The sequence below is a fragment of the Papilio polytes genome, unplaced genomic scaffold (assembly GCF_000836215.1).
Source record: "Papilio polytes unplaced genomic scaffold, Ppol_1.0 DF824158.1, whole genome shotgun sequence".
Lineage (NCBI taxonomy): Eukaryota > Metazoa > Arthropoda > Insecta > Lepidoptera > Papilionidae > Papilio > Papilio polytes.
Genome location: NW_013525046.1, coordinates 1,656,510 through 1,670,293, shown reverse-complemented (window position 1 = coordinate 1,670,293; position 13,784 = coordinate 1,656,510). Strand labels below are relative to the sequence as shown.

The 13,784-nt window shown below is 32.4% G+C and overlaps 2 protein-coding genes across 2 annotated transcripts in view; one reads left to right on the top strand and one right to left on the bottom strand.

Annotated features, from left to right (window-relative positions):
- Positions 1-295: 295 nt before the first annotated feature.
- On the bottom strand, positions 296-3,839 carry LOC106111579 (acylphosphatase-1-like). The gene is made up of 3 exons (XM_013293706.1): positions 3,749-3,839; positions 1,168-1,294; positions 296-441 (listed from the first exon to the last, which is right to left on the bottom strand). The coding sequence occupies exons 1-3, from the start codon at positions 3,810-3,812 to the stop codon at positions 327-329; spliced, it is 306 nt and encodes a 101-aa protein (XP_013149160.1). The 5' UTR covers positions 3,813-3,839; the 3' UTR covers positions 296-326.
- A 3,803-nt stretch (positions 3,840-7,642) lies between these two features.
- The window catches only part of LOC106111611 (glucose 1,6-bisphosphate synthase), a 10,749-nt gene continuing 4,607 nt past the window's right edge, over positions 7,643-13,784 (top strand). Inside the window, exons 1-6 of the mRNA XM_013293744.1 lie at positions 7,643-7,959; positions 9,219-9,386; positions 9,995-10,086; positions 11,242-11,487; positions 12,303-12,525; positions 13,011-13,195. Of these exons, the coding sequence (XP_013149198.1) occupies positions 7,891-7,959; positions 9,219-9,386; positions 9,995-10,086; positions 11,242-11,487; positions 12,303-12,525; positions 13,011-13,195 (983 nt within the window). The 5' untranslated portion in view covers positions 7,643-7,890. The remainder of the gene's footprint in view (positions 7,960-9,218; positions 9,387-9,994; positions 10,087-11,241; positions 11,488-12,302; positions 12,526-13,010; positions 13,196-13,784) is intronic.

Here is a 13,784-nt window from a genome sequence, read left to right as displayed (position 1 = left end):
TTTATTTATTATAGTTAATTCTCTCTTCCTTCTTCCGTACTAAGGCGCTACATATTTACTCCTATATCTTTATTATTTTGTCGTTATATTTAGATTCAAATTTTATAAGTAACTGATATTAAATAAAAATGAATACTTGTTGCAAGATTAAAAGTATCAAAACATTAAATTGATCACTCGATGTAAAAAAATTAAGCATAAAAATATGTATGTAAATTTCACCTCTCCAAGGATTATTACGAGTACACTGTCTCTATTATAAATATGTCAATATTGGAATAAATAAAAAAACAAATTATATTACAAAATAATTTATTTTCAAATCACTAAAAGCGTATGCTAAAGTCGTTATAATCGAAGCGCGTCAAATACACCCAATTCCTTAGCTCGCATCTCTCTATTTTGCAGCCTGGAGACCCTGTGGTGCTCAGCCAATCAAGCCTGTAACAATAAAATGAATTATAACACTTCATTCATTATTATGAAAGCTGTTACAACTAAAACAGTATGAATTCATTCAGATAATACTAACTAAAGCCTGCGACTCCAGGCTATCCTACGCAACTATGCCGAATTTTATCAAGATCCATTCAGCAGTTTAGGCTACAAGCTTTAATAAACATACATTCATCCATCCATCCATCTAAATGTTTGCATGGATTTTATCGTTTAGCATAGTAAGTAAAAAAAAAAACGGAAAACTTAAGAAAAATCCGGACATTTTCTTGTAAAGTTGATCAGGATTTTATCTTTCAAGAAGTAGCACAGCTATCTTGTAATGCAGAATGTAGTGAACGTTGAATCAATGTTAAGTTAAAGAGGAATCCTTGTTTGCAAGTTTAGTACTCCTCTTTTTTCTCTCTTTTTAGTGTTTAATGTTGATGGGGAAAAGTTGCCGGCAAAAGAAGTGTTGGTCAACGAAAGAAATCTTGGTTACGCAACATCCGAGAGTGGACAGGAATTGCGAGTACCACCCAACTGTTTCGCCTCGCAAGAGATAGATTCAAATTTGGAGAACTGACCGCAAACCTTCACTAGTCGGAGAGGCACATTAAGAAGGAGTGTTTAGTGAGCTGGTGACATTAACTACGATTTCCTTGAAGTTTAGTGATGAGTGGCTATATAAGATCGATAAACCGCCCCTGCCATCTTGTTCCAACCACTTACATGTGTTCCAATTCAGCCTTCCTTCCCTGCAACTTGCCTACTATAGTTCCCATCTTTGTATTCTTCACCCAGCCAGTAATGTTTAACTGCAGCGCGAGATCCTTGCAGTATTTGGTAAAGAAACATCCTGTAGGTTAAAAAGAAACTCTCGATTAATTAAAACCCGACTAAAGTCAACCTTTAACATTACAAGGTACACAAATAGAATTTATCTATTAAAATAGATTAAGGTTTTTTGACGCGGCAAGATCGGTATGGTTTTAAATAACATTAATACTGATTTATTGATTTTCTGATACAAAGCATTTAGTTTAAATAGGTCGATCTGTTCAAAGGCAGATGAACAAGCTTTATTTCGCAATAAATAGTAATAGATTCACCTCTATCGATTGCAAACATATTATTGACGTCAGAACGAACCTTGATCACTGAGATGAAAGTACATAGAATTATTGAGTAATCTTGGGACTTGGATGCCAAACAAGATGCAACTCAAAATCAACTTATGAATATTAAGGTAAAATAAATTTAATGGGATTGTTATTCTATTAATTTACATAGGTAACTTAAAACTGCTTTTCAGTATTACATAAAAAAATCAAACCACATCTTGATATGCTTTCCCTTTGATGTAAAGGAAAGAAATAACTTTTATTACTAGCCTCCCTCTCTCTAAATTAGCTCATAATCCTTGCTGGCGATACTCTGAATCTAGTGATGCGGTTGCATTGTTAAATTCTTAAAACGCTAGGTTTACTTTTAAATCTAGATAGCCAGTTGTTAGGTCTAATTTTAGTCTAGAATATTGACAGTTGGCTAGTATCCAGTACATCTGTCATAGATATAATTTCTCTTGTATACAAACAAAAATAAACGGTAAACAATGCAGAATTACGTCATCAGGAGATTGTTTATTTTCTTTATATACATACTAGCTTTCGCACGCGAGTCCGTCCGCGTTTAATTTAAAAAAGCGAGTAGCATGTGCTCTTCCAGATTATCCTCTACATACTCGTATATACTAAATTTCATCGAAATCCGTTTAGCGGTTTAGGCTACAAACTCTAACATTCATCCATCTAAACTTTCGCATTTATAATATTAGTATGATTTATTTTTGTATTTAATTTAAAAAGTACGACCTAAGAAATGTAAATAGGTAGAGTAAGGAGGAAGGATTTGTAAATATATGCATATTTACTTAGCATATTATGGTATCATAGCAAATATATAAAAATAAAGCCTTAGATATAATCTTACCTATAATTATACTATGTAAACATTACGCAGTACATATGTAAATATCGAATGACGTTATTTTATATTATCTCTACTTCTTACTTATTAACTTTTTACATACAATATTTGTATATTATGGGAAAGTTATTTAGGGTAAACGTAAACCAAATGCAAATATCCATACGACTGTTATAAACTAGCTGTTCCCGTGCGGCTTCATCCGCATGAGATTATAAAAAAACGTTATGTTATTGTTTACATTTGTCAAATTTCACAGTTGCAAATGTCAAAATACCAATTACCTTACTATGGCAATTTTGCTTACTTGATGTTGACAGCAACTTATTGTCTCTTTCCCACATTAGAGTTTTTATCCTAAATATTAGTCCCCTAAGTTTAATAGCGTGAAAATATATAGCCTAAAGCGTAACGTAAGTGTAGGGCTTTTTATTAAAAAAAGAATTATTCAAAAATATGTTGTAACTGCTGACATCTTAGGCAACAAAGAAATGTGTGGTTAAGCTTTATTATGATAGTATAGATGTGAAAGTTTACGTGTGAATGTTTATATATGAATGTTTGTTAGAATTTGTAGCCTAAACGGCTAAACGGGTCGCGGTGAAATTTGGCATAATAATAACTGCACAATTACATTGAAATTTCCTTTATTGACACAAATTAATATTAAACGTTTCATAAACTGTCTCATGGTTCTCGTTTACACATTTTTGTGGTCTTATTTCCTTTGTAATAAACGCAATATAATTTAGAAAACAATGAGGAATAAGTAAACAATTTCCATTACACAAATATGTCAATAAAAAAATTCCAATTAAAAATCTTATCATGGTAATTGCTTTTATAAATAATATTCCACGAAGTTCTCTTCATTGTGTTATTTAAAATTATTCGTTCGAAACTATCGTCCTTTGAAGAATCCATAGACTTGTTGTTTTCTGAAAGTTTTTACTTTGGTAAATAGAAACTCAGTTACAGAACCGAGGATAAACCGTTCGTTATGTATGGACACCAAATTATTTAACACAAACAATCAATGTGTTTCTCAAGGCTTCCCTAAATTACTCATAAAAATTACACATAGTATAACTAACCATTGAAATAAGTTCACAAATTATTCTATATCATTATTTAGTATTTAGACTACTTAAGTCTTATTAATATTGTTTGGTTTAACAGAAAAAGCAAAAGCAGAATTCAATAACAATTTGCATTTAGTAGAATTAAAAAGTCAACATTAACGGTGTTAAAACACTGCTTCATGTTTCAAGAAAAATTTCCATAAAAGCCATAACAGATAGAAAAAGTTAAAAAAAATACAAACCTTGTACTTGTCCAAAAACCTCGAACTCTACCGACAATAAAGTAATAAGATCATCCGTGCCCATTGTTGTAAATAAAATTAATCAACGCAAATCTTAACACGAAATAATTCGATGTGCAACTTCCGTCCGCTACCCTAGCTGATAACTGTGTACTGCCGCCCGCCTTAACAGAGGACCGCCCGCCCTAAAGTTTCTTTCACACGAAGGCAGTACAGTAACGCAGAACAGTAAACAATACAGTACTAATTTGACCCACAAAATAAACACAGAACAGTAACTATAGGTTTTTACTGTCTAAACTATAACAAAGACATACTTTTCATTCTCTTCTACCATACCAATACAAGTGTTCACAGAATTTCACGGTACATGCTTTCAAAGCAATATCGGTACTGCAATGTATACTCCTCTAGCTGTACCCTCGTGTGAAACTAACATGACCGCCCTGACGCCAAGTTTCAGTTTATTTATACACCCGCCGACAGAATCGATCACGAACTTTCAAGATCAATGATAACAATAAATAGCTAATTAAGTAGCTATTTCTGTATTGTTGTATTTGTTTGTTGTTGTTTGTTGTATTGTTGTTTACATGAAAACAACAACGTTGTGATGTTGACAGAATAGAGTCACATGTCATAGTATACCTTTAACCTACTTCCAAAAGGAGGAGGTTAATTAGTCTGTATGTTTCTTTTGCAAAAGATAAAAGTGGTGTTGGCTAGACGAATTGCATTAAAATTCTATAAAGATGTACTACAGTCATTGACGACATATTGCTGTTGTTACTGTTATGATAAAAGCAATGAAATCCTCAGGTTTTTTTTTATTTTAGCCAAAGAAATACGGTCAAACCCAATGTGTTTAAAAATTAACTACTCTACGTTAAACGGAAATTAAAGTCTTCATATTAGATCTTAAATTTATACTGAGACTAAGACTAGTTTTCGCCCGCGAATCTGTCTGCGAGAAATAAAAAAACAACAAAAAATAAGCCTATGCGTTCTTTCAGACTATCCTCTACATTTATCAAGGTCCGTTCAGCCGTTTAGGGTACAAACTTTAACAAACATCCATCCATCTAAACTTTCGCAGTTATAATATTAGTAAGAAATAAGTAGTAAGATCTTCTTTATAATACACTAGGTATCATTAGGACGTATAGAACTTCAATGGGAGGGTCGGGCTAGAATGTCATCGTGTAGCGTGTGAGAGTTGCGCGGGCGCAGTTCGCATCAGTGCATCACTAATTGATCGACTCAATGACGTTACCTTGTCTACGTCACTACACTCACAGTCAAGTAAATCCGCTACAAAAACACAAGAAAAGAAATAAACTTCGTGTATCTCCGATTCGTTAGTTATGAAATAAAAATTAATACGATTTATGTCTCCATTTTAATGCCTGTAATGCTTGGTTGCTGAAGTTTCTATTTTGTCACTAGCTGTTGCCCGCGATTTTAAAAATTTAAGGGCCTGTCCCACAAAACTGTAAATTGTCTGATAACAATCAAACCTGTAAAATAAGTGATGGAAATAGCGGATTTTGTTGCCTTATCTGACAGAGACATCATTTTTAAGCTATCTGAGCCTCTATCAGTGGTGGGACAGGCCTTAAAAGTTCGAAACAGGATAAATAAGAATGAACCCTAAACCTATACCTTCTTAGCATTAAGTTCCAATGCAGTAAAATTTAAATGTGCTTTAGAAACGCATTTCAAGAAGCTATCGGACCGAAAACACTAACGAATGGATAAATTTCGTTGGGAAACCTGCCATTAGTCTACTGAATTATCTTCAGCTTGTGATCACTTTTAATTTACGATTTCATGATTTAAACATCTGAACTATTTAAGGTTAGAAATAATTCAATATTCAAGTCGCTGGACGCGGTAAGCTACTTACTATGGAATGCATTTCATAGACAATATTTTACTTCTGCTTATGTCAAAAATACTATCGAATTGGGCTTTCGGGAGAGCAAAGAATGCGTTTGAATATCGAACTATAAACAAAGGAAAAACTCAATTCAATAGATTTGTTTAAGTTGAAAATAATAACACTAAAATGTACTCAAATAATAAGAAAGCAATCAATTAATAGTGAATTTTTAAAAATCGACAAATAATAATTCCACATAGTCAGTGTTGTTAAAATGAAGTGTTAAATACTTTAGGGACATAATTCTTCTTATCACGATACCTTAAATTATTAAATATTATGAAAATATACACATCATTAAACGATTAGATGTTATCATAAAAAAAATAATTGAATGTTTACATATAACTTACTGTAATAATGTCGTAAACCTTATTGTTAGCTGAAAGGATTTTATTTGTACAAATATAATAAACTTAAATAGGTAATTTTTTTACAGACGTAAAATATTTAACCTAACTTTTTATGCTTTTAAATCTTAAATAGGGAAAATTTATAGTGTTTGCTGTCACATGAGAAATAACCGGAAAGATTCGGATAAAAAAGTTAATTGAAAATGGAAATAAAGATTTATTATTACTTTAAGAAAATTTTAGGTAATAATATATTTTTTATAAGTAAATACGAGTACACTAAGGGCCGTACTCATTGATTTAGTCTTTGGACTTCTAATGGATTCTTGGACTTCCAACAACGCTTCTATTATTGGAAGTCCAAGAATGTCCAAATTCGAATTAAAAACCCTACTATTTACGATGTAAATCTTTTACTTTTTAGTATTATCTATACTTATTTTGGTTTCCATAGAGTTGCGGTGTGTCCACAAATGAAAATCGACGTAGTCCGTGGGCGGTGGGCCGCACGCCGGACGCGGGGGCGCGGAGTGGTCGGTTCCGTTCGAGCAATTACAATTGTATGATTGGACGCTGATTGAAAAATCAGTTTCCTAATCAAATGACCGGTGACGTCACCCAGGTGAGGCAACCGCTCAAAACGAAACGCGCAGGAACAAAGACCGCTAGACGATTGGAATTCATCTCATCTTACTTCTGAAAAAATTGTTTATGGAACAATTTTAAAAGAAAAAATAACAAATGGTGTAATTAATACCTCATAAAATAATAGGAACAGCTAATAAGTAAATTAATTAACTTAAGCTATTACCAGGTCTACAGTATAGTTCACTCATCTAATTTCCTCGCAGCTTTTATTTGCAAAATGATTCATGATGTTTTTCTTCGCCGTAAGAAATTTGGATAAATGTACATGTGATGTTCTAAAATCAGAAAATCACATATTTATTTATAGGGAATCATAAATTAATAAATTAGCCAATATTCTCATTCTTGTAAATGGTGATATGGAACACGATGTGTTGAACGTACATATGACATAGTTTTAAAAAGTAATTTAAAAAATAAATTAAAAAGAATATAATATACACTGTACTAAGTATTCACAAGTGCAGTTTTGCTATAAAAAAAAAATTAGGCGCTTTAATATTTATGACCCCTTTTTGCCGTTCAACAATAATTTCTTAGATAATCAGATTATTTACCTAGGTATTTTTCTCTTATTATCAAAATGAAAATAAATAATAATTTACTCATAACATTCATTAAAATTGCATTGGAATATGATTATACGTCTCATGCACGTAAAATGAAACGTTAACGTTGTCACTTGACATTTAATTTTTTGACACAATGCCAAAACAGGGTCAAATTAGGTGTTTATTTAATTTATAAGAATAAATTGCTATAAAAATAAGAACAATAAATAATTTCAAAAATGAGTAACACCTACGATTGATTTTAATTTTAGACTTAAATTGAATCTTTTCAATTTACTCAATTAGCAAATTTTAAAATTAGAGATATAGTGTTGAGTATATCCCTGTGTTTACTGTCAAGTCAAATGACAGTGACACTGACAAGTGACAAATATCAGTGACAAACATATGGAAAAAATCTAACATTTTTACTGAGATCGTGTTCAATTTAAATGTTCATATCTTCACTAGGCTGTGGCTAAATTGATCTCTTGTTACTTAAAACAATCTGATTCTGTGCAGAATCTAGATCGTGGAAAAGTTTGTGTACCAAGTAGTTTGATTTACATCTCTTACTTCATAGTTTAATATTTAATTTCCGATTTTTAAATTAAGTATTACAAAAATAATTTAGCCGGTTTATTCAAAATGACTGTCTGTAATAGTGGAAACGCGAAATTGGATGCTGCCGTCGAGAGTTGGTTAAAACACGATAAGGTCTGTTTTTCTTAAGTTTTTTTTTAATTTGGTATCAATTTAGTGGTCAAAAGAATAATAGAGTGTTCCAGACACATCCGACGTAAACCAGTTTTTCAATACCGGCTTTGTTTTAAATTTACTTTTGATTTCAAATTATGTTATTGAAGTATTTTTAAATCAGATAATGAATTACTTTTATCCATTCACTCTTTTTAACATTTTTCTGTCTACTACTATAAGAAAAAAGATCTAATAAATTAGGTTTCATACATTCAAGGGTAATTTTTTGTCAATGTTTCTTTGTATTGCGGTCAAGGCCTAGCAATTGCCGGTCCAATTGGTAAATGTAGTTACAGTGTTTTGTAAGTATCAGAATGTGTACTTGCATAGTATGGTTGCATTTATTAGTATATTAAGAACAGAAATTAAAAATGTATCTAAACCATTTTTTTTTTCTATTTAAATTCTAGTTTAGAGATTAATAATTTAATTGTAAAAAAAATTCTCTCAGTTTAGGAAAATGTTCAATTTGTTTTGTCCAGATAGCAAGTGTCCAAGTTACCTTATCTGTGTTAATGATGAAAATTATGTTAATAATTGCATAATCTGTGGAACATTTGAAACTTCACAAGGTCAAGATTATCAAGATTATTAACATCTTAATGTAATATTTTATTACATTGTCAATAATTGTTGTTTGTTCTGATTTTTTTTTTGTTTTAAACGTCATGTTTACTCAATTTTACTGATATGTTTGTTAAAATACTGGATGTATTAAAAATAGATTTATCTATAACAAAATTAACCAGAACTGTGTAAAAGAGTATTTGGTTATGCTCGCCTCAGCTGGTACTTTGCTTACCCAGATTAAGTTTTATTTAAAGATATAAACATAAATTGAATTATCACATTTACATTCAATTAGCATGTTTTACAGTTCTTATGTAAGAGATGGGTACAGTTAGGGGCTTTTGTCATGTTCCATTTAGAGAAAAATTGCCACCTTTCAGTTAGACCAACTCATAAGCAAATAATGGAATAATAATAAAAAGCAACAAGTCATGCTCCACACCTGATATTGTCTTACTATTGCTTTGTGTCATTACAAAACATTCAAATTACCATCAGATTCCCTGATAGTACATGAATATCTTATGTATATGATACATTAGCACTTTGTAATGGTAATAAGTAAATTCACTTTACTGCATATTTATTCTTAAGACCCATTTCCACTAAGGGTAATGTACCAGTGGAAAAATTTAATAAATTTACAGAATCCTACAACACGTCAAGAGGTGCTTGATGACATCGCCAACTCCCGATGGGAGAAACTGGAAGGATGTATGCTGCAGCGACAGAAGTTCGGCACGGCGGGACTGCGCGGGCGCATGGCTGCCGGTTACAACTGTATGAACGATGTAGTTGTTTTACAAACTGCCCAGGTAAGGGATGCTTAGATTAGAAATGTTTTACTAATAGTACAATTTAGCAACTGGCAACCTTTTTAGTTAAAAATAAAATGTTTAGTGGATACCAATGACGTAATCGCTACTAGCGACTAGGGCGAGGTTTCTATGGCCCTATTTTTGAGCATTGCGGGGGGCATCAAGCGCCCTGGGTGGTCGCCGCCCTGACGCCGCACATTGGGCTGTATCTAAGGCCTCCAGGGACAAGTTCATCTAACGTTTGAAAAGTCTTTTTTTTTGCTTAAATGTGCTTTGTATCAGTAATATATATTTACATAATAACGTAAAATGTATCTAATGTCGATGTTTATGGCGCTATTAGAATGGTTTCACTAAGAAAAGTTTTTACAAAAACCATCCCTTAAAGGTCTGCACAAACTTTCACTAGATACAGCCCAATGTGTACCGGCCCTGGACGTAATCAACCTACTGGAAAAGTCACATTAATTTCTGTGAAGAATAGGACAATGGTCAATTCATGTCAAAGCCATGTGTATACATGAATATCTTTGTGTCCTTGTGCAGTCAGTATGTCTGTTAGAGAAACATATTAGAGTATGTAGCACTATGTATTTTTTTTCCAGGGTCTTCTATCGTATCTACAGAAGGTTTGTCATCAAAGCCAACTCCGTAACGGCGTAGTAGTCGGCTACGATGGCCGACACAATAGTAAGAGGTATGAAATAGTTTTAATCTTACTTCTTACTAATGTTATAAATGCGAAAGTTTAGATGGATGGATGGATGTTTGTTAGCGTTTGTAGCCTAAACGGCTGAACGGATCTCAATGAAATTTGGCACAGGTTTAGAGCATAGTCTGGAAGAACACACAGATCTAGATCTATGTATATACTAGATCTAGTCTATGTTTACTAGATTTAGTAGCACTTTATACAATATTCTATATAGTTCTGTTAATTTTATTTTTCAATTTATCCAACTTGTTACATAAAATAAATTTCTCATTCTATTGTATTGTGTTAACAATGAACGGCTATTTGCCTGGTCAGTGTTATCAGTGTTATAAACATAGAGTTGATATTGTAATTCTTGCCACGGGGTCATATGATAACTAGATATTATGACCGATAGTGTATTTAATTTTCTTAATACACAATCATACTTCATACTAATATAAATACGAAAGTTTAGAAGGATGGATGGATGTTTGTTAGAGTTCAGCCGGAACGGATTTCAATTAAATTTGGTATAGATGTAGAGGATAATCTGGAAGAACACATAGGCTACTCACTTTTGTTTTTTACTTCCACGCGTACGGAGTTGCGGGCGAAAGCTAGTTGCTCATAAAATTAATATGTTATATCTTTATCAAAGTTAAGAGCTAAAAGAATGATTAATATTTATATTAAATAAGTATCAAATTCAAAGCCATGTAAGTATACAATCATTTTAAAGGCCTGTCCCACCACTGGCTGATAGAGGCTCAGATAGCTTAAAAATGACTTCACTGTCATAAGGACACATAATCAGATAGTTCCACCACATCTTTTATACTTTGGATTGTTATAAGACAAATTACAATTTGTTGTGACAGGCCCTTAATCTCTTTAATATGATAAATTCGAAAGTTTAGATGGATGGATGGATGGATCTTTGTCAGAAGGGATTAACAAATTTCGATGAAAGGTACAAATGTAAAACATAGTCTGGAAGAATACCTTCTTTTAAGCCTTCTTTTAATACCGCGCTGATTAAATCGCGTGCATTACCTAGTAATTGCATAAAATAAGCAAATCTTGCTAGTTATAATGTTAATTTAAACAGTAAATACTGGTTTTAATTAATGATTCATGGTATTTTGCTTCTAACAGATTTGCAGAATTAACAACAAAGGTTTTTATATCAGCATCAATACCAGTTCATTTATTCTCAAAGGTGTGTCCCACTCCTTTTGTGTCATTTGCCACTATTATGTATGGAGCCGGCGCGGGTGTCATGGTGACAGCCTCACACAACCCAAGAGAGGACAATGGGTATAAAGTCTACTGGGGAAATGGTTCTCAAGTCATAGGTCCTCATGATGATAATATATTGGATGAGATTTGGCAGTGTTTGGAGTAAGTTACAATAATTATTTTGATCCGTAATAAATTAAAGTATTAGTACCATTATTTAAGTTTAAAATCGTTTTCTTTGAACATCCGACTCGAAGGACCAAAACTTTATATTTTTTCATCCGCATGAAATTAATAAAAAATTGTTTACCGTTATAAAAATAGAAAATGTCAAAATTAAAATGCACAAATGACAACAAAGTTTTTGATGTTAGATAACAATTACCGTTACTATGGCAACCTTGCTTCTCTGATGTCAGCTTGTAGTTGTTGTCCCTTTCTCGCATGATAGATTCTTCCTAATCATTTATTACCTAATTTTAAAATCGTAAAAATACATAGTCTAAAGCGTGTGTGTAGGGTTTTTTTTAAAAAAAGAATTATTCACAAATGTACTGTAATTGTTGAAATCCTACATAAGTAGCTAAGTAGTGTGTATACGCATTATTATACAGTAGAACCTCGATAACTTAAACCTCGGTAACATAAAAACCTCTATAACTTCAAAAAATAATATGTTCCCTTACCATCAGAGCCCAAAACCTCTATAACATGGACCCTTTATAACATCCTCTTTATGTTCGTCTCCTCCTCCGTCGGATACGGGTAGGCAACGCATCTGCGATCGTGGATGTCTATGGGCAGCGGTCGCTTCGCCATTTTGGCGGCTTCAGGTGGCCGCTTGCTCGTTTGCCACCTTGTGTTATAAAAAAAAAAAACATAAAACCTCTAAAACTTAAAATGTTTTGTGTTTCCCTTGGCCTTTAATTTTCGAGGTTCTATTGTAATAGTATAGTTGATAATAGTATTTTTTCCAGCATTCCAGAGGATCATTGGAATATAGAAGAGATTAGAAGTCACGAATTAGTGAAGGACTGTACAGAAGACGTGTGTAACAATTACAATAAGTACATACATGACAGTTTACATGAAGATGTACGTGAAATGAACAAAAAGACATCCGTACGTAGTGTATATAGCGCGATGCACGGCGTTGGATATGAATATGTGCTTAAAGCTTTTCAGGCTGCGGGATTGAAAGTGAGTTTTTTTAAACTACCTGTAACCTGTGACTCCTTTCGTGTTGAATTAGATATTTCTTAGTAAGCCCATGTGTTCTTCCAGACTGTTCTATATGTGACAAATTTTATCTAGATCGGTTCAGTCGATAAGGAGATTCTAACATCCATCCGTCTAAACTTTCGCGTTTATTTATTAGTAAGTTTACAGCCAGTGACATGAAAGATTTTATTCCCTCCATTTTTTTTTTCCTTGCCTATACCATCCTAAGATATAGTATTATTTTTGCCTGTATTATGATATAAAAAATCAAATAAATCGATAACGCAAGAAATACAATCGACTTTAGTGGATTTAACACACTATTTTTTTTCTTTTTTAGTTTTACATGTACATACAAATAACTTTAAAAAAAACCTTCTTTTATAAAAAAAAACTTTAGTATGTATTGAAGCTGTTAATCTCAATTAGAGTTCTTGTCTTTTTATTACTAATTATGCTTTTAGGAACCACTAAGTGTCCGCGAACAGCAAGACCCGAATCCAGATTTCCCTACAGTGATGTTTCCCAATCCAGAAGAGAAGGAGTGTCTAGAATTAAGCAAGAAATTGGCAGAAGATAACAATATCAAACTGATCTTGGTTAATGACCCTGATGCTGATAGGTTAGCTGTCGCTGAATATGATGAAAGGTATGTTTATCTATACTAATAATATAAAGAGGACAGATTTGTATTTTTGTATTTATTTGACGTAAAAACTACTAAGCCAATTTCAAACATTCTTTCACCGTTACAAATGTAATTTATCTTTGTGTAACACAGACTATATTTTTTCCACTCGGGCGAAGTCGCGAGCAACAGCTAGTACAGAAAATTTGTACTTTTATATGTAAAGGATAAATTAAAAAAGTACTAAACTAATTATAATAATTCTTAGTTATAAAGCTACATTATCATTGAGTAACAAAGGCTTATTGCTTTTTACGGGATATTTATAGTTCAAATCAATATCTCTTATGTATTCTATCGTAAGTCACAATTTTGCGTATTACACCTTTTTTATAATCTTTACATTAACTATAATTAATTATTTACGGCATACTCACGTATACTTTTCTTTTTCCGGTGACGGCACCGACCAGTTTTAGACCCTGCGGGGGTCCTTCTTCAGGGCGAGGGTTAAGGATCAGTTTTTACTGTTTGATCATGTTTATCCGCTGTGTTGTAATATTGCTTATGTGTACAAAATAAAGATAATAAAAAAAAAAAAAAAAAAAAA